Source organism: Coturnix japonica, chromosome 3, assembly GCF_001577835.2.
Source record: "Coturnix japonica isolate 7356 chromosome 3, Coturnix japonica 2.1, whole genome shotgun sequence".
NCBI lineage: Eukaryota > Metazoa > Chordata > Aves > Galliformes > Phasianidae > Coturnix > Coturnix japonica.
Window position 1 is genome coordinate 27,798,007 of NC_029518.1, and position 19,320 is coordinate 27,817,326.

Below are 19,320 nucleotides of genomic sequence, written 5' to 3' on the forward strand. Positions count from 1 at the left end.
ATTTAAACCCCACCATCCCTACTACACAAAGAAGCCCAGTACTATAAGACAACCCAGCTACCACACTGAGACATCTTCAAAACAGACATAAACTGACAGTGACTTCAGTTCTCATGGGCCTGCTGCTAAGAGCTTTACTACAGTGCCTTACTGGTCCTCTTCACACACTGCCTGCATTCTAAAACAAGTATTACTTGGCTTCAGCCCTGCTGCCACTTTATTTTTGTATGGTACAGTCTCACAGTTGTTAACTGCACAGAAGCAGGCAGAGGTAAAAGCAAGCTTTTATTTCAGTGCATCTCCTCACTGAGGCTCATCACACACGAAACAAAGAGATGGTCCCAGGGCTCTTAAAAAAATCCATCTCCAAATTCATGCCTAGGGCAGAAGAACCACTCCTGCCGGCCAGAGCAAGAAGCCCAAAACAGCAGCACAGGGTTCTTGGTTGTACAGCTCACTCACTCCATTGGCACAGCATCCAGTTCATTCAGGAAACGCTGACACTTTCCCATCAGTATCTTGATGGCTTCAGTCACCAGCACGTCTGGAGGCAAGATACCTGTCGACTCCACTGAAACTGCACAGAGACAGAAGTCAGCACGGCCATTGCGCTGCTTCAGCCTGCGGCTGGCTCCAGCGTTTGCTCCTCATCTTCCCTTATGCTGCACTTCCAGCAAGCCAGACCTTTGCAGCTGAAAGAAATAAGCCAGCAAGAAGCACAAACACATCCTACCCCAAAGCTGCACCAAACCACTATCTCAGTAGCTCCCCAGAGGAATACAAACATAGGAAGAATAACGATGCCAAGTAGAAGGGAAAGACTGAGACCAAGGTATGCACACTGGCCAGCCCCTGCTTGTTTGTACAAAGCAGAATCGGGCTGGGCACTCTGCTCTGCACAAAACAGGCTACTTACAGATGTAATGATTTCGCACCCTGGCCAGGCGCACCAGGTTTTTCAGACCCTCGTGTCGGAAGACTTCCCTGCTGAACGTGTCCAACCGTGCGTTGGCTACTCTTGCCACCTTCTTTCCTAAAAGGAGAAGACAAAACAAGGTGGGCACCGGCAGCAGATGAGCACCTTGGGGTCACAAAAAGTACTTACCCCTCAAGCAGCAGAGGCAGCAAAGCCACATATAATTAGCACATCCCTAACATGAAACTCCAGCTTGGCAGAATTCATTTCCTCGAACAGTTCTAAGCCAAACACAAAGCCTGTATGTGCTCCTGGGCAGGACACAAGTCCTCCCCGTGCTCAGCTGTTACAAAGAGCAAGCTCGCTACCCAGACACCTAACAGTAGCACAGGGCTCTACAGACAGGCATGCAACACATAAGCATTTCAGGGAGATCTCAGTTCACTGCTAAAAACATTTGTGTGTGACAGCCACTCAGCCACTACAACCAGGCTCAAAACAGCACCAACTGTTGTTGATCAGCAAGACAACATCGCAATGTGTTATTTTCCCAACAAGGTTTGACTACAATCTCTACTGTCTCTATTCAGTCACTGCTAAGACTTGTTAGGAACGAGGCACTTTACAGCTGGAAAGAAAGTACCCTTGACGTTCTGGATCTCAATGACTCCAGGGGAAAAGCACTTCTGTAACGTCTCGGCTGCCTCATCCTCGATAGGCTGCAGGAGAGTGATGTCAGGAAGCAGTCGATAACTAGCTGTGGCCACAGGAGAAAACTTGGCATGATCTTTACCTGCACAAAGAGTTCAGAATTAAGGATGAGGACAGGCCTTGGGGTCAAGCTAGTTCTCCAGTGTTTCCCATCACACAGCTGTGCTCGAGTCCAAGCACCAGCACACCCACTCCCCAGCTCAGACCCAGCACTCACCTACACCCTTGACGCAGTGCATGAGCACATCTATTTCCTGCCCAGGTCTCAACAGTGCTATAAGGATGTCGTCGTGGACAGGTCGGAAGTCAGCATCCGGAAAGAGGTCTGTCTGATTCCCCAAGGGAACCCATGTCATGTGCTTACTGTACACTGCCAAAAGAAACCACGAGCATCAGCCAGCTGCTGCCTCAGAAAACAGGTTGCTGACCTGAATAGGAGATGGCACAAGCAAGCTATGTATACTGTGAGGAAATGAGCTGTCTCTGCTCACAAGGCAAAACACCAAGAGAGAGAAAGAAGAAAATGAACAAGAGAAAAAGCAGAAAGCTGCACCTACTTTTAGGGCAGGCACAAGGAGCTCTCACCTTTGTGATTGAAATACAGCTCGTTTGGGTCAGACGATTCCTTGGCTGCCTGAGGATTCCGGCTGCATTTTATTTTCAGCTGGAACTGCAGAGTATCAATTTCCGTCCCCTCTTCATCTCCTGGAAATGGCAAAACAGTATCTTTATGGAAGTGAATTCTGCTTTGTTGAAGTGTATCCAGGGGAGGGACACATGAATGACCCAGTGATGGAACATCTCTCCTACGAGGATGGGTTGAGAGCTGGGGCTGCTCAGCCTAGAGAAGAGAAAGCTGCAGGGAGACCTGGAAGCGGCCTTTCTGCACCTAGGAAGAGCATGCAAGAAAGAAAGGGACAGACTCTACAGCAGGGTCTGCTGTGATAGGAGAAGGGGAAACGGTTTGAGGCTTAAAGAGGGTAGATTTACTTTAGAGATAAAGAAAAAGTCTATTACTGAGTGAGAGTGGTGAAAATGAGGGTGGTGAGGCACTGGAACAGGCTGCCCAGAGATGCGGCTGATGCCCTGTCCTTGCAGACTTACAAGGCCAGGCTGGGCAGGACTCTGAGCACCTGGTCAGATGTAGGAGTCCCTGTATGTTGTGGGATCGTTGGACCTGATGGCCTTCATGATCCTACGGTGTGACCCCAGCTCCTGGTTATGGGCTCCACCCTCCCCACCGCTGTTCGACCCGAGCCCCTCACCTTGATTCCTGTACTCAAAGAGCCGCGGGTCGGCCCGGATGGGGATAAGGCCCAGTCGGTGCGCCAGGATCTCGTCCTGCACGATGGACGTGTTGTTGTACACAAACACCTTTTCCACAGCCATGGTCGGCACCTCGGGGGGACGACAGAGCGAGGCGATAAGCCGCCAAGCAGGGCACCGCACGGGGACCATCCACTCGTCATGTCTCCCAGCCCCGCGGTACCTCAGCGAGCAGGATGCGGCGGAACGCGTTGGCGATGGCCGCGTCGATGCCCACCATGTCGAACTCGAGCACGCCGTCCTCCTCCCGCACCACGTCCACGCGGAACCCCTGCTCGGGAACCGCGCCGCGTCACGACGGAGCCGAACAAGGGGCCCCGCAGCAGCAGCTCCATCAGCTCCATCATCTCCATCAGCTCCCACTCACCTCCTCGAAGCGCCGCTGGTCCCACGCGTCGTCGTACCCGGGGTAGTTGCCTGGGAAGTCAGTGGTGTGGACCTGCGGGGGGCGCAGCCCGTGAGGCAGCGGGGGGTGATGCGGGAGCCGCCCCGCGTCCCGCCGCCCCACGCACGTTGCGGACGCCGAACTCGCCCAGCACCACGCGCTCCCGCATCTCGTCCGTGCCGCGCCGGGCCGCCATCGCCGACGGAAGGACGCGCCGCCGCCCCGCCCCGCCGCACGTAAGGCGGCCATGCGGAACTGACGGCTCTCGCGAGACACGGAGCGGCCGGACCGTCACATCCGCGTTGCCGTCCCCCGTTACCGGCGCTATGGCCGCGGCGGGCGGCAGGAGCGGCACCGCCGAGTGGGGCGGCTTTGAGGACAACGTGCAGGTGGGGCCGGCCCGCGGGGGGGGGGACAGAGGGGCCCGAGCGGGCGCTGACGATCCGTGCATCGGAGCAGGGCGGCGGCTCGGCCGTCATCGACATGGAGAACATGGACGACACGTCGGGCTCCAGCTTCGAGGACATGGGGGAGATGCACCAGCGCATGAAGGAGGAGGAGGACGAGGAGGCGGAGGGCGAGGCGGGGGCCGGCGGGGAAGAGGACGGCGAGTTCCTGGGCATGAAGGGGCTGCAGGGGCAGCTGGGCCGGCAGGTGGCCGACCAGGTGAGTGGGCTCACGAGCCGCCAACAGCCCCGCCGGCCCCGGCCCCGCCGCTGCACGTACCGTTCTGTCCGCAGATGTGGCAGGTGGGGAAGCGACAGGCGTCCAAAGCGTTCAGCCTCTACGCCAACATCGACATCCTGCGGCCATACTTCGACGTGGAGCCCGTCCAAGTGCGCACCAGGTGGGCAGGGCAGCGGGTGCACGGGATCTGTTGCTTCTTAATGACTGTCCTGATGTCGTTCCCCGCTGTGCCGTAATGCAGGTTGCTGGAGTCCATGGTGCCCGTCAAGATGATCAGTTTCCCACAGGTGAGTTCTCTCTCACTGAACCAGACCCCACAGCCTGAGTGACTGTTCCACAGAGACCCCTCAGATGTAATTAGCCTGTTATTAAGGATCCAAGTCTGTTAGATGTTCACCTCCCTCAAAGTATCAGTAAACCCTTTCCTATGGTTGTTCCAAACCCCATTCTCATAGAATTGTAATCATAGAACATCCTGAGTTGGAAGGGACTCATAAGGCTCACCTGGCTCCATACAGCACCACCCATAAATCAGACCATATAGCTGAGATCATTGTCCGGATGCTTCTTCAACTCCAGCCAGCTCACTGCTGTGACCGCTGCCCTGCACAGCCTGTGCCAGCGCTGCCTTTACCTTCCTGCTACCCTTAACGCTGGTACAGTTGTAGAACTCTAGACCTCACTTTGCCCATTTCTGCATCCTGTTGAACACCACTCTGACTCATCACAGTCTGTTCTGTGTGGCTTCTGTCAGCAGTGGCCTTGCAGATGCTCCTCGGGTGATAAAAGTCTCCAAGATGCTCGTTATGTCTCTCAGGGTGGAGAGCCTGGAAGACAGGAGCACTAACTAAGCCTCATCTCTCTCTTTACATGTAGAAGATTGCAGGTGAGCTTTACGGACCCCTCATGCTGGTCTTCACGCTGGTGGCCATCCTGTTGCATGGGATGAAGACCTCGGACACTATCATTGTATGGCGAGTCTCAGTGATTCATTTGTGCTTTGACCGGGTTTGGGATTGCTATAATGACACTGGAAAGGGAGAGGAAACCTCTTCTGTATCACAAGAGCTGAAAAGCAGATTTGATCTGAGGAAGATCCTTTTGGTTTTGGAGAGGGGAGGAAAGTTGCATCAGAAAGTCCCAATGCTCTGTAGCTGGGAGAGATGGGGTGTAGGTCGTGGGGCAACCTGCCTGCTGTTAAGCCAGCTGTTTGTATACATGTATGAAAGGCTCTGGGTGCTCTGCAGTGAAACTCAGGTGCTGGCAGGCCCTTGCTCTGAGTTCTCTCTGTCCTGCTGCTGTCTCCACAGAGGGAAGGCACACTGATGGGCACAGCCATTGGCACCTGCTTTGGTTACTGGTTGGGAGTCTCCTCTTTCATCTATTTCCTGGCATATCTGTGCAATGCCCAAATCACGATGGTGCAGATGCTGTCGCTGTTGGTATGTACGGATGGGGCTGCCCCAGGATGGATGCTGGCTGCGTGGTGTTCCAGAGGGGAGGGTAACCTGTGAGCTCTTCCCAGAGAGCTGGAAACATCTTTGTAAATGAGTGGTCCCAGATGACCATAACCTTGTTGCACAGGGACAACTTGGAATCCGGGATGATCTTTGGACCTGATCTGTCCCAGACACAGAGATGGCACAGAGCAGCTGTTAGTGCTTGCAAGTTTCCTCTTGGGGAGATTCTCATTTTTCTGGGATCAGAGGCTTTTTTCCTTGCATTTCCTAGATTGATGCAATCTCCAACAGTCCTGTGAATCCTTCTGACAGATGAGCTGGGTGTGAGCTCCTGTTAAATCTGTTGTGCTGGTTGACATTCTAGCACGGAGTGTGCAGTCTGCAAAGTAGTGCCTTGCTGAAACATTGCAAGCATTGGCTGTTTGTTGCTCAACAACCTTTTGTGTGCAAGTGACAACTGTAACATGGATGTGTTTGTTTTGCCAGGGCTATGGCCTTTTTGGACACTGCATCACTCTGCTTGTCACCTATAATATCCACTTCCATTCCCTCTTCTATGTTTTCTGGTTAGTCGTTGGTGGACTCTCTACACTGCGAATGGTAAGTGACTGGCAGCCCAGAGGGAAGTGTTTCTTGCTTTCTGTTCCTTGGGCCAGTCAAGTGATTCCACAGCTGGGTAGGGTGCTTAAAGAAAGCCTGATGCTTCTGGGCCATTTGGCTATTAGTGTGTGGCCTGGCTTACTGTCCTCACCCATTCTAACAGCTGCAGGAAGCCTGCTGTCTTATGTCCCCCGCTGCTCCAGAGATACTTGCTGAGCCCCCTTAACACTGAGTGAAACTGGGCAAGATTCATCTACCCAAAACAGTCAGATTTCCTAGTGCCAACTGTGAGGAAGGCTCTGAGCAGTGTTCCCACTGGCTCTCTGCTTAGCCCATCCTCCTGTGTACTCCTGACTGCAGTGCCAGAGGCTGATATTGCAGCTCTCCCATCCCTTAAATCTCCACTTCTCTCCTAGGTTGCTGTGCTGGTGTCACGCACGGTGGGGCACACCCAGCGGCTCATCCTGTGTGGAACTCTTGCTGCTCTGCATATGCTTTTCCTCCTCTATCTGCACTTTGCTTATCACAAGGTGGTAGAAGGTAAGCAAGGGAAACATGATGGCAGTACCTCTTTGATGTGGGGCAGGAGGAGGTGGTGCTTCTTCCTTTCTCAGAGAGAAAGGACAGGCAGTTTGGAACTGACCTAAGGGCATCTGGGCCAGTTCCAGGCCCAAGCGTGACTGCACTACCATAGTTAGCAGAAGGTGTCAAAGCAGGTCAGCATGTTGATGTGGGGTAGTCTCTGTATGCAGTTCTCGTACTTAAGACAAGCTGCAAGCAGGCTTTCCCCACAAGTCAAGCGTTGAAGCAGTGACTGCTTCTCTTATGCAGTTATCCAGTCCCTTCCTGATCCTTGCTAAAATCAGGCTGCTTTACTCTGATCAGGAAACGTATCATGAAAGTCCTTCCTTCTTTACCTAACACCTTTATTATCTTAAGTTGTACAACACAGACAGCAAAAGCTGCATCCTCTGCAGTCAGTACTTTTTACCAGGTTATACAGATTTGGGTGGTCTTTGTGTTTTGTTGATTTTCTCCTAACAAATTATTAGATTGAAACCTGCATAATTTTGGCACAGCATCACAAGTCCTCTTGGAGCTAAACACTGTTCTTTCCTGGCTCCCTATTCATGGCCAACGTTCTCAGCCCTAATATGCAACTTCTCAGCAAATGAAATATGTGAGAATATACTCCAAGCAATTTTCTCCAAGGATCTCCGTGACTGATGATCAGTCTTGAGAGGGTAATTGACAGGAACTGGAGAACACTTCCATCAGCATCTGCATTTCCTGCCAAATATGGTCTGTTTGCAGTGCAGTGATAAAAATTCCATATTGCACTTCCAACTGTAATTCTGATATAAGCCTTGCAGGTGTATCTCAAGGTGAAAGCAAACAGTTGCTCTAAGAGGAGGGTATGTGCTGGAGTGAAGCGGGGAAATGACCTGCCAGGCTGCCTTGGCAGAGGAGAGCCCCTAGCAGCGTCTTTCTTCAGGTCAAATGACAAGGGGCTGGATTTAGCTCCCTCAAAGAGAAAGGATCTATGTTCCCCTGTCCCAAGGATAAACTCTGGTCTGCATGCTGCAGTCTCTGGTTGGAGGTGTTTATTGCTGCTTATTCTTGAGGGGCAAGATGTCTCCTCCCATTGCCTCCATGTCCTGAGTTCTGCCACTCACTGGCCAGAGAGAAAAGCAAGAAGAAACACAGCACCTGCTTCTGAACTAACTCTTGCCACTCTCCTCTTCCTCCTGTTTCCTGCAGGTATCCTGGACACATTAGAAGGACCCAACATGCCACCATTTCAGAGAGTTGCCAGAGACATTCCAGTTGTTTCCAATGCTGTATTAAACACAACAGCCAAAGCCAATGCATTGACCCTGTAATTGCACAGTTTCGGACTTGCTTCCTTCACTACTTTCAGGGCTGCATAGGGCTGCAGCAGCCTGCTGCCTCTTAGGAAAGGAACAGAACAGCCAGGATAAGACTTAGTTTTGTTTTGCTTTCCTGGACTGTCCTTTGGGTTGCAGTTCTGCACAGCTGCGTGGACAGCACCTCCATGACTCAGGAGGACTACGCTCTTCTACCCACCCAGATCTGGGCTGTCTTGAGTAGAGTGGTTCTATTGCCTGCATGTTTAGCTGGGATTTCCTAGCTCGGTTAGTCCCTTACCCCTCTTTCTGCTTGCTCATGTAACCCCAGGAGTGTCTGCTCTGTTCCCGTCCTGAAGAGGGAAGAATTAAATGATGTTGGTTTTGAATGATGTCTTATGTTTGAGCCTGCTTATGTAATGGGAGAGTGTTTTGGGGTCTCTATGCCCTGATTTATCTTGTCTAGACTCAAAACATAACTCTGCACTTTTGTGCTGTCACATTTCCAAGTGTTTCAGGATAAATGACCTGTCTCGGGCAGCTTTTCCATAGCCTAAAAAGGATTTCAGCTACACTGCAGACTTTTAAGAAACATTACGATATTTAACCATATTCTCTTCCTTGTCACGTTCCAGATTGATCCCTCTCTTTCCATTTGGTCAAGCTGCTATCTCACCTCACTATCCCATCTCCTGTACATGTCAGAAATGTATCTGTCCTTGTGTTTTCACACCTTTCTGTATGTTTTTGTATCACTCCCCTGCCTGAGTTGCTCTGGGATAGCAGTTCTGACTGCAGTCAGCATGTCTGTGAGCAGGGAGGCTCCACTAAGGAAAGGGAAGTAAGTAGAACAGCCCAGGCTAGGCTTACCTGCACTGTAACTCACAATTGAATAGTTCAGCTGTAGTCTTCCCTCATTGGTCTGAAAGTGTTAAGCTGTCAGCTGGTTTCTGGCTTTCCGTCTGTCCTGGAAGAAAGGAGCCACACCTAAGGAGCTGACACTCATACTGGAGAGAAGACAAAAAGTCCTCTCCGGATGTGCCTACAATCAGCACAAGGCAGATAGCATGGCAGAACTGCACTCCCCTTTGTTTTATTAGTGGGAGAGGATACTACTGTCGAGATAAAATTCAAACTAGAGCCAAGGCGTGATGAAAAAGAGGAAAACAGTGCCAGCTACTGCAGTCAGACTGCTCCAGTTACAACAGTGTCACCAGACAGGACTTGAGCATTTCAGTCACAGACCTCCTTTCCACTGTTGCTTATTCCCGAGTTCATTATTTCTTTCCCTCCCAAGATCAAGAAGTTAATCTGCTCACACGTGCATAGTAGACACATTCTCTGACTTTCTCCCCCAGCTCCCAACTTATTTTGGCTGAAGAACACAAGAACAAGTTGCTTGGGAGCATCAGCTACACTATGTGGGCCATCAACCTCCATGTTACTTGGAGCGATTAAGCCACTTTCAGCACCTACAGTTTCCATTATTTTCAAACTTAAAAGAATTAGTTCGTAATGCTACAAGTCTGGCACTCCCCTCACTATAACCCTATGGGAGGTTAGCTTATAATTTTCTGACACACTTCTTGCCCTGGCAGCATAGAATGGGTCTGTTTCTGTTGGTGAAAACTTTTCAAGTGCAGGCAGGGGAAAAGGAAAGGAGAAAGAGATGACTGCCACTAGAAAAGCCACTCGGCCAAAATACCACCACTGATCTGTGGGCATCATTAGAGAAGAGCTGTGCTCCTTTTCTACACCCTGCCATTTAGGTAGGTCAGAACAACAAAGCTGCACCCCGTGTTTTCACTCAAAGCACAGTAATGCTACAAGAGAAGTCTTCATGCTGTCCCTGTGCAGCTTATGTGTCCTGTCAGCTGGGGACAGATGACAAGAGCAATGACAAACCTCCCTCTCAGATGCTGTGGGACTTGCTCTGCTCCAGTTCCTCAGACCCAGTTTGTTCTCTGTGCAGCAGCTGGAGCTTGAAACACTTTGTACTACCAGAACTCTGGTGCTCTGCTGAGAGATTCAGCCTTTCTCCTTTTGCTGACAGAGGGGAACATGCTTTTGCAGAGAAATGCATGTGTGCTGCAGTTCTTTAGAGCACGCTGAGCTCACTGCCTTAGTCAGGTCCCTGTGGGAGGGCAGGTCAGCCTTACACAAGTCCTCTAGTTATCAGCACAAGTCTTACATCCCCATCATGCCAGACACTCTACCTTTAATGCCTTTGCTTCCTGCTGTGGCTTTTGCAGGAAATCTAAAATAAGTTTCTCCCTCTTCCCTTGCAGCAAATCTGAAGTAATTCCTCACAGGTGCAGCTGCTGAGGAAGGGTAATGCTACAAGAACTCTGTAAACCCTTTAATTAAAAGCTGAAATAAATATACAAGGCTGCCACATTAGAAAGAGGAAGGTAAAAATGCTATGGTCTCCTCTCCTCTGCAGTACCTGGGAGACCAACCCTTCTTACAGCTCATAGCTGCTGCGCTTAGTGTTACCTTAGTTATGTTCTGGGTTATAGGTATGCTGTGTGTTCTCCCATGTGTCTTCCCCCCTATGTCTAATCTCACTCTAACTGCTCATCACCTGCTGTTTTTCCCTACTTATGTGTTAGCCATTAATGCCATCAGCCTAGGGGGTCAGCTCTCACCTTCCATGCCCCAGAAGGAAAACAATGAATCACCTTTCTCATACCTGCTGGCTAACTGCACGTGACAAGGAAGTACTACCCAGCTCTTGACAAAATACCACTGCCAAGTTTGCCTCCGCAAAGCCCTCAGTGAGGCTTAGTGAGTCAAGCTTTGAACCCCTTGCTCCTGTACCACTAATCCCAATGGATCTGAGCATAAAGCAAGGCAGGATATTCATCTCCCTGATGTGCTCTCACCTGACTACATGCACCGGAGATGCCATCACTAGAGCTTCAAAGGCAGGCTGATGCCCTAAGCAGTGCTTCAAGGCTGCTGCTGTCAACTGAAGTGGGACGTATCCCAGGGGCTCTCTTCCAAGTGCCTCTCTAATAATAGCCTGCCGAAGGAAGCATGGGTTCATTAGTGCCTGGAGGTGACTGTCAAGTGAAACTAAGTGCAGTCTTCCACTCAACCTGTGCTGATCAGCAGCTGTTACTTAGGCAGACCATTATGACATTCACTCTGTACCACAGCCCTGCAATACACAGGATCACCTTCTCACCTGAACCGTTTAATGGCATCATAGATCAGAAAGTCCTTTTTTGAAAGCTATCACCAGCACTGCACTGCTGGATGCATACAGCTGCTTTTCATATCCCAGAACAGATATACTTCCAGGTTGTGGTTCACTCCTGGTGCAGCCTGCAGATGCAATTCGAAGCCCAAGCACCCATGTGCAACAGGAAATGCAACGTGCATGGTGACACCTACCTTTGGCTGCAGTCAAAGTCTTTGACATCAGAGTCCAGCTTCTCATCTGCTGCTTACCGTCTCATCCAGGACAGAACACGTAGCTAGTGGTTCAGGTGACCTGCTCCTCCATTTCACACAACAAAAACTGCTTAACAACCCCCTCCACATTCTATTTTTCCCCTCCTCTCTCATGGCATGGCCTGAAAGCAAAGCAGAGGAGCCTGGGTTTGTCCCTTAGTTACCCGGTGGACTAGAATTCATTTGAGTCCTGCCATATACAGCAGCCAGGCTTCCTCCTTAACAGATTAGCTATGTGCAGAAAGCTGCCTACTTATGTGGTTTAACCTAATTTCCACATCACTGGCTTCCATTCTCAGCTCACTGGAGTTGAAACAACGGGGGCCCTGCATCATATTTCTCTCCAAGTACAGCATTACAAGAACATGGAAAAGAGCAATTCCCTGATCCAGAAAATTAAAAGGGCATCACAGACACCCCTCACATCTCTTATCAGGTTGTGTGCTGCAGAGGTGAGCAAACACACAGCACTTCCCCACCCCCTTCACATGTTCCAGCTACCTCCTGGCACCAGGCAGGGGACATGATACGGGGCAGGGCTGCTCCCTTACCATGAGCCTGAGGCACATCACTGCTGCCTGAGGACACATCCATGCCCCCAACCCCCTCCTTCCAGGCCGTACCCAGCACACATCATTCCCTGCTGCGGGAAGGAAACCACTGGAAGGATGATAGATGCCCTCATTTCTTCTGCTTCTCCTGTGCACCCAGCCGTGGCCCAGAACCCTTCACATGCTGCCCTACTTCTCAGAGAGGAAATCACACTAAATTAATCCACCAGGGGCTCCTCACAACCCCAGCGCTACCACCTCAGCTGTGTGCAGGCTTCCACATCTTCACGCCATAATGCAGCCAGCCAGGGAAGCCAGCATTTCACCCTTTTCCCACAGTTATTTTTGTCAGATCGGCCCCAGGTTTTGCCCCCCGGGCCATCCGCCCCACACGAACTCGTTCCACTCCCCCCCAGACACTCACTCACCTCGGCCAGCAGGGCCCAGCAGAACTCCAACCCCACCAAGGGGCAACAAGAAGCCTCCAGCCCAACCTTCCACCTCGCCCTCCATACGTGCTGTGAACCCACTGTAAAAAGCCCCGTCCCGCCTGCAGAGCACCAGCCTGGGCTCACACTGACCTGCACAGCGCTGTGCTACATGCACCTGGACCAGCACCCAACAGCAGTGGGTGTCAGTGGATCAATCATTGTGGGGTACAGCATGGCCCATGGGCTCCGGCCCATTCTCTGGGCTTGTCCCGCACCGCTGTTCTGTTCTGAGCAGCAGAGGATGGCGGACACCCCAATGCGCCTCGAGTGCCGGCGGGGCACAAGATGGCGGCGCGGCCGGCGGGGCGGGACGGAGCCGCTCAGCGTGGGGTGGGACGGGACGGGAGGGGCGGCCCCGCAGGTGCGGGCGGGGCGGGGCGGGGCGGGGCGGGGCGGAGCTGCTCGGCCCCGGTTGGAGCCGCAGGTCGGAGCGGCGCGTTCCCTCCCCGTCCCCGCTCCGGGTCGGCCCCCGCCGATGGCTCCCTCGGACCCCTGCCGCCCGATGCGGGGAGCGGGGCGGCCCGGCGGCCGCCGGTAAGGCAGCGCGGTGACGCCCCCGGGGCCGCGGTGGGCCGGGCCGGCAGTGCCCGGTGGTGGCGGCGTTGGCACTCGCCCCGGCCCGCTCCCTGTCGGCGCCGCGGGGTAGGCGGGCTGCGCCTTCCCGAGCGGGCGGAAGATGCTGCCGGGGTCCATCCAGATCTCCGGGGAGACGCTGTCGGGCGCGGAGATCCGGGACATCTGCGAGAGCCTGCGGGAGAACTCGGTGCGGCTGCTGTCGCTGCGCGGCTGCCAGCTCTCGGAGCGAGACTTCGGGCACGTCTGCCGGGGGGTGGCCGAGTCCCGCTCCCTGGCGCAGCTCAACCTCAACCTGGGCATCGTCTCCAACATCAACCGCGTCAAGCAGCTGGCCGAGGCCCTGAAGACAAACCGCTCCGTCCAGTCCCTCTTGTGAGTAGCGGGGAAGCGGCGGGGTGCCCGGCCGGGTCTGCCCGGCATGATGGGGACGGGGGCTCCCAGCCAGCCCCGGCGTGACGAGAAACGTCCTTGACGCTGCAGACACCGACCCGGTGCCCTTCACCGGGCTGGGGGAGCTAGCTCTGCTCCCGGCTGGTTGCCGTGGTGTCGGTTCTGTCTCCCCAAACCTGGGTGTCCCCGGTGCTTGTAAGCACCTCCCTGAGCCCTGTCAGCGTCCTCCGCTCCCCTTCATCCCTGCTGGGAGAGCAGTGCCTCTGCAGCTGCCGGCTGAGCCCCTCTGCAGGGCCTTCCCAGCACGTTTTCCCCATCTGACATTAGGATCTGTCTNCTCTACTCCCTCCCTGTGGGGTTAGCTGGCCCTTGGGCTGCCTCCACGCTGATTTCCCTTTTACCTCTGCAGCCTCCATGGGAGTCCCCTGACGGATGCAGGCTTGGCTCTCCTCAACCCTGCGCTCTCCATCCATCCCTCACTGGTGGCTCTGGATCTGGGAGACTGCATGCTGGGTGATGAAGGCATCAACCTCATCTGTGGACTCCTGCCGCCTGATGGGGCTAAGTCTGGTAAGCACGAGGGCTGTGGGCTGCATGGGAGCCAGTGGAGCTTTACATGGAGCAGATAGACACGGCCACAAATCCTCAGCCCTGGGAGAGGCAGGTTCCATAGCTTGGGCTGAGGGACTTATTTTCCAAACTCAGGTAAAACAGAAAAGCCAAGTGATGGAGGAGCAGTTCCCATGGGCTTTCTGCTATCATGTGTCCTGCAGGCAGCTTGTTGCTCAGAGACCAACAGGTTGCTTCTGGTTCATGACAGGAGTGCTTGAAACTGGAGGAGGGGACAGCTTGGGCTTTTCATTTATTATTTTGCACTAGCCTGTTGATAATCACCACAGATAAATACTTGGTGTGCTCCTCACCTCACTCTTGGCTTTACTGTCAGCACCCAGAAATTATCCCTGCTTTTGAGTGCACACATGGAGTGTGTAGATGGTCAGAGCCTCAGTGCTCAGACCTTTGCAGAGGATGATCTCTAGAGCTTTGAGGCCCCACTTAAAAGGGGAGCTATGACATACTGGGTAACACCACCCCTCTCCCTGGCATTCAGAGTGATTTTGACCTCTTCTCCCCAGACTTTTGCCTGCCCATGCTCACAGTGCCATTGGTACTGTTATCTGAGTTGGTCACCTGGGTATGGGCTGTCCCTGTGATCCTTGCTGACCTGTCGCCTCATGCCACCTCCTCCAAACCCTTTAGCCTGTTGGAGTACAGGGGACACACCTCCTGGTTAGTTGAACTCATTCCCTTCTGACTGCTCTGGTGACCTTCAGGTTCTGGTTTGGCTTCTCTCCCCTTTCTAGGCCTCAAGGAACTGACACTGAGTGCCAACCCGGGTGTCACAAGCAAAGGCTGGGGCCGCCTGGCCATCGCTGTGGCTCACAGCTCCCAGCTCCGAGTGCTGAACTTGGACTACAACCCCCTGGGTAAGCAGATGACCAAGGAATACTGTGTTCCCACCTGCCCACGTTTGTGCTGTTTGCTTTGGTGGCTTTACAGCCCCCTGCTCCTCCCTTCTCTTTTCTGTGGAGCTGGGGGGAGGAGAGCCTGGCATGGGTTGCCATAGAAACCAACTCTCTCCAGCTCTACTGCAGGGTGGTGAGGAGGAGACCAGGCCGTGTGTCCCTAACCCAGGCACCAGCTGGGCACTTTCTACCTTACCAGACCCTGTCAGACCAGGTCACCCTCCAGAGCAGTGAAGGCCCCAGGGTGTTACCTGGTGTCAGCTTGGTTTTCCTCAGGAGAGGATGTGTCATAGTCCTGTGTCCCTAGGAAATGCCAAGAGAACACCCTGGGGTCTCTTTCCTTCACTGGCATTGATCTCTAATGCTCCCAGTCCTGCTGCATCCACCCCAGAAGTCTCCCTGCTTTCCAAGGTGACAGCCCATTAGCTGGCACAGGCCTCAGCCAGGCTCTAACTTTCCCTTAGGCTATTCCAAGTCCTTACAGTGCATCATGAAATGTCCTCACAGCCTTGAGTAGGAAGGAGATGTGGGCAGATGCAGATCCTTGGGGAATAAAATGCATTTCCCTCAGTTAACTTTTCCTTTCCTGAGGTAGCCAAGACTTGCCAGAAGTTGTCCAATGGCAGAAATCTGCAGAGGGTGTTTCCATGACAGCCCCAACCCCACAAGAGCAGGGGTTGTATGTGAGCAGGTGCTGCTCACAGCCCTGGTTTGCTTCTCTTCTAGGTGACCAGGTAGCAGGGATGCTTGCTGTCGCTGTGGCTTCCAGTCGAACCCTTGAAGTTTTGGATTTGGAGGGAACAGGACTCACCAACCAATCAGCCCAGGTAAGGAAACCTGTTACTCTTACAGCATCACTGCAGTCTAAAGGACACAGGTCCTGACCATCTATATAGAGGCAGAACACCTTTCTTCCCTTCCACCTAGAAGTGCTGCTGCCGCTTTCCCCTGGCCTGTTGCGTTCAGCCACAGGAGGAACTTAGAAGCCACATCTCCAGCCCTAGGGCTCTTTTGCCTCCTTCAAGTCAGCCGGGAAAGGTCACATAACTGTGTTTAGTGAATTTGTAGCGGAGGATCAGAGCTGAAGCACTGTGTACAGATGGGGCCGAGTCATGGTAGCATAGGCTTTCCCCTGAGAGATGGGACTTGCCTGGGTATGTGGAAGCAACAGGGTGTAGAGCAGTCCACTTCTCTTTGGATGGAGCAAGAAAATCTAGGCTCAGCTCTTCCCACAAGAAGATGGAAAGTCCTCAGGCTCTCAGAAAGTCTGGCAAAGGGAGGTCAAAGCTAAGGGACAGTGGAGGTAAGAAGAGGAAGGGCTGGAGTTTGCAGGAAGATGGTGCTGAAACTCTTGCTGTTGAACCTAGCTGCTGTTTATGCTTCTCGTCAGTCTGCTTATCTCACTCTCTGCTCAGACCTTGCTAGACATGGTAGAGAATTACCCCACGGCCCTACGGACACTCATCCTGTCAGAGAACAACATCAGTCCTGAGCTGCAGCAGCAGATCTCTGACCTGCTCTCAGAAGGCGAGGAAGAAGAGGAAACGGAAGCTCGTGAAGTCACAGCCAGGGAGAAGAACCCCTGGATCTGCCAGAACAGTAAGAGCTCTGGGGCCTGGCACAGTGGGGTTGGAAGGCAGGACTAGGGGGTGCATGGGGTGGTTCCTAGTGCCATTTATCTCTCAGGGTGGGGTTGGTTTGAGATATCTGTCCCTTATCCCCCTGAGCTGAAATCCAGACAGCCTTTAGCTATGACCTTCACGTTTAATAGTGTTGGGCTGAGCCATGCTTGGAAAAGGAACTTACAAGGACAATGCGGCTGCAGCAGAGAGTAGGAACAGTATCTCAGAGGTGTTTTTCCCTATGCTAAAGGAATTAAATCTTTATGCAGTCTGAAATCCATGGGCAGGAACATTAAAATCTCAGGGGTCTTTGCCAGATATCCTAGCCAAAACTCATGTCACTCCTCACTGCTTCCAGAACTGGCACAGGATCCTGTCCCTGTGGCCCAAGCTTGTGAGAGTTTAGCCAGGTGCCACAGCCTGTCTGTGCAGTGGCTTGTAATAGAAATGAAGGTATATGAAGGACATACCAATAGGCTGTTGTGTGCGTGTACACAATATTGTATGTTGTCATATCTGCGTTATGATCCTGCTGGTTGGTTGGTCGGTCTGTTTGTTTTCCCTCCTACCTCAAATCTTTAATTAACCTTCCTCCCTCCTCCCCGTTCTACTAGCAGACTAGCAGACAAGCACAACCACTCTAAGGACCTCAAAACATCTGGTTCTTCGGTTGTTAGAGCCCTAAATCTCCCTTGCTGGCAGCTCTGACCAAGTTCGGGACCCAGTTTTTAGTAACAGATTCCCCACAGCAATTTTGAATGTGTATGATCTGGACCTAAAGCATTTGGGTGCTAAACATCTCCCCCATCACAACCAGAAAAAACAGGTTTTTTTGCTGTTTGTAAAGTATTCTGGATGAGAAACTGGTACTCTGTTGGTTTCTGACTTGGTGTGCATGCCCATCCTCTTGCACCAGAGTCACTTGGCCAGGGGAGAGTTGCCGAGCTCCTGGCTGGGGCTCCGTAGTACTGCAAAGCCAGAAAGCTGTCCTCACCTTCCTGGAGCCAGGCTGAGGAGGGCTGCACAAACCCTATGTTCATGCAACAAAGCAAAGCAGGAGTTCCAGATCTCTGCTGCCACAAAATGTCTGTTTGCCTGCTGCCTTCCTGGGAAGGCTGTGTTACCACCCTAGGTGGATTCAGGCTGTGGGCTGCCTGACAGCTCATCCCAGCTGGACACTGGCTTTAGAGCTGAAATGATTCCATTCATCACATGCAGGTTTAATGGGGAAGAGCTGACTAAACACACAGCTGGGTCAGCAGGACCAGTAACTGCACGTATGTGTCAGGAAGGTGCAGGGGGGCTAGGAGGATCAGAGCTATGTTCCTGACAGCTGAGTACCCCAGGCTGCTGGGACACAACAAATACAGGTGCTCACCCTGGTCTCTTGCAGCTCTCTTTACCTTCCCCCTGCCCAGATGCCTCATAACAGTGGCCCCCCTCCCCCATTAGCTGCGTGACCTGAGCAGGCATAGCTCCTACTTAATCCCCAAATCCTCTCAGCACTTTGCTTCCATCCTGCAGGGCTGCAGTCCTTCATCCTCACCTCTGGATCTGGAGAGCAGCTCCAAGTCCTCCCGCAGCCCCAAAATCTCACTGTTTTCTCCCTTTCACCGCAGATCCCAGCTCCCAGATGGTCTTGATGACGTCAGGCCTCGGTGACAGCCTCTTAGCAGAAACAGAGATGTAGCTGGGCTACTCTGCCTGCTTCTGCCAAGGAGAGTGCCGCACGCATGGCACACCGGGGGGGCACACACCCACCAGCTCCATGCCTCCGGTGAGCTGCCCCTGGGGTCTCCTCACGCATTTCACGTCCTGTCGATGCTCCTTTGACTCTCTGAGCATTGGAGCCTGGTCCAAGTGAACCTCTACACATCTCCGTGTCGTCACACGCCCCGTCGGCTGCTTGTGGTTGTCCGGTTGCTGCATGTGTCGCTCACACTGCCCTGCCTCTCCCCATGCCTGGCTGTGCCCTGCGGGGCGCAGGCTGTATTTATTCAGATGTGTATAAGAGACAGTCTTTCTATTGCTTGTTCTGCTGTCGCAATCAGAGTTTTATAAAGGTCACAGATGTGGCACTGCTCGCAGCTGCCTCAGTCCTTCCGCTCCCGCTACATCAAGGTAATTGTGCTGCCAGAAATGGTGCTAAAAACGGGCATTTTGCTTCTCACAGACACTGGAAGGGGCATAGCACGAGCGGCAGGTGGCAGCACCGCCCAGGGCCAGGCTCCGTGCTGCCCTGCCCCAGTGAGTACCAGCCTGCTGCAGGTGCTACTCTCAGTTCGCAGGACAGGGGCAAGGGACACAGAGGCACACTGCCACCCGGGGGTGAGTTTCTGCTGAAGCTGGGTGCCAGCTTTAGGCTGCCAGGCACAGGCTTCTGCAGGAGTATGAGGTGCTGACAGCTTCCTTCATACATCAAACAAGCCCAGTCAGCCCCTGGTGGAATGCACAAGCTCCTGCTAAAGCACAAGATCCTGGATCCCAGCTGCAAGAGGGTGAAGGACACGAGCTTCCCTCCTCCCTTTGTTCCACAGGGAGCAGAGCTCCCTTGGAGGAGATTCCTGCCTGGTCCTGCAGTGCGGCCCAGCATAGTCCTGTTTGCTCTCCTCCAGGCCTTTGCTTCTGCTGGAAGTGAGGGCTGGAGCCTAACTATGGTGAAGGCTCCAACTAGCACTGGTATGGCAGTTTGTAGCCATGTGTCCCCTGCACTGAAGTGCAGTAAGGAAGAAGATTGTATTTCATGACTGGT

The 19,320-nt window shown here is 53.1% G+C and overlaps 3 protein-coding genes and 1 long non-coding RNA gene across 5 annotated transcripts; 2 read left to right on the forward strand and 2 right to left on the reverse strand.

The window, feature by feature from the left end:
- Positions 1-268: 268 nt before the first annotated feature.
- Positions 269-3,577, reverse strand: POLR1C (RNA polymerase I and III subunit C). 2 transcript variants are annotated; one of them, XM_032443785.1, is made up of 9 exons: positions 3,466-3,577; positions 3,321-3,392; positions 3,117-3,224; positions 2,893-3,025; positions 2,213-2,332; positions 1,845-1,997; positions 1,560-1,709; positions 917-1,033; positions 269-577 (listed from the first exon to the last, which is right to left on the reverse strand). In XM_032443785.1, the coding sequence occupies exons 1-9, from the start codon at positions 3,532-3,534 to the stop codon at positions 459-461; spliced, it is 1,041 nt and encodes a 346-aa protein (XP_032299676.1). In that variant the 5' UTR covers positions 3,535-3,577; the 3' UTR covers positions 269-458. The 2 variants fall into 2 exon arrangements, with proteins under 2 accessions (XP_032299676.1, XP_032299677.1); XM_032443786.1 differs by having other exon boundaries at positions 269-692.
- A 39-nt stretch (positions 3,578-3,616) lies between these two features.
- YIPF3 (Yip1 domain family member 3) lies at positions 3,617-8,345 on the forward strand. The gene is made up of 9 exons (XM_032443784.1): positions 3,617-3,727; positions 3,798-4,004; positions 4,079-4,185; positions 4,267-4,312; positions 4,902-4,994; positions 5,336-5,467; positions 5,972-6,085; positions 6,502-6,625; positions 7,847-8,345. The coding sequence occupies exons 1-9, from the start codon at positions 3,665-3,667 to the stop codon at positions 7,966-7,968; spliced, it is 1,008 nt and encodes a 335-aa protein (XP_032299675.1). The 5' UTR covers positions 3,617-3,664; the 3' UTR covers positions 7,969-8,345.
- LOC116653204 lies at positions 8,169-12,744 on the reverse strand. Its single transcript, XR_004306699.1, has 3 exons — positions 12,545-12,744; positions 10,839-10,978; positions 8,169-8,920 (listed from the first exon to the last, which is right to left on the reverse strand). It is a non-coding gene; the product is annotated as an uncharacterized LOC116653204 (long non-coding RNA).
- Positions 12,745-12,870: 126 nt separating this feature from the next.
- On the forward strand, positions 12,871-18,651 carry LRRC73 (leucine rich repeat containing 73). The gene is made up of 6 exons (XM_015857764.2): positions 12,871-13,402; positions 13,830-13,990; positions 14,785-14,907; positions 15,673-15,773; positions 16,362-16,545; positions 18,188-18,651. Exons 1-6 carry the CDS (start codon positions 13,131-13,133, stop codon positions 18,256-18,258), a joined length of 912 nt encoding a protein of 303 aa, XP_015713250.1. The 5' UTR covers positions 12,871-13,130; the 3' UTR covers positions 18,259-18,651.
- Positions 18,652-19,320: the final 669 nt, after the last annotated feature.

Excerpts from the sequence above, each read along its gene's own strand:
- POLR1C (XM_032443785.1), bottom strand. The coding sequence starts at position 3,534 with ATGGCGGCCCGGCGCGGCACGGACGAGATGCGGGAGCGCGTGGTGCTG. Across the intron at positions 1,710-1,844 it reads GCACTGCGTCAAGGGTGTAG|GTAAAGATCATGCCAAGTTT; the intron begins GTGAGTGCTGGG and ends CTCTTTGTGCAG. Across the intron at positions 578-916 it reads GGTGCGAAATCATTACATCT|TTTCAGTGGAGTCGACAGGT; the intron begins GTAAGTAGCCTG and ends GTCTCTGTGCAG.
- YIPF3 (XM_032443784.1), top strand. The coding sequence starts at position 3,665 with ATGGCCGCGGCGGGCGGCAGGAGCGGCACCGCCGAGTGGGGCGGCTTT. Across the intron at positions 4,313-4,901 it reads AGATGATCAGTTTCCCACAG|AAGATTGCAGGTGAGCTTTA; the intron begins GTGAGTTCTCTC and ends CTTTACATGTAG. Across the intron at positions 4,995-5,335 it reads AGACCTCGGACACTATCATT|AGGGAAGGCACACTGATGGG; the intron begins GTATGGCGAGTC and ends CTGTCTCCACAG.
- LRRC73 (XM_015857764.2), top strand. The coding sequence starts at position 13,131 with ATGCTGCCGGGGTCCATCCAGATCTCCGGGGAGACGCTGTCGGGCGCG. Across the intron at positions 13,403-13,829 it reads CGCTCCGTCCAGTCCCTCTT|CCTCCATGGGAGTCCCCTGA; the intron begins GTGAGTAGCGGG and ends TTACCTCTGCAG. Across the intron at positions 14,908-15,672 it reads CTTGGACTACAACCCCCTGG|GTGACCAGGTAGCAGGGATG; the intron begins GTAAGCAGATGA and ends CTTCTCTTCTAG.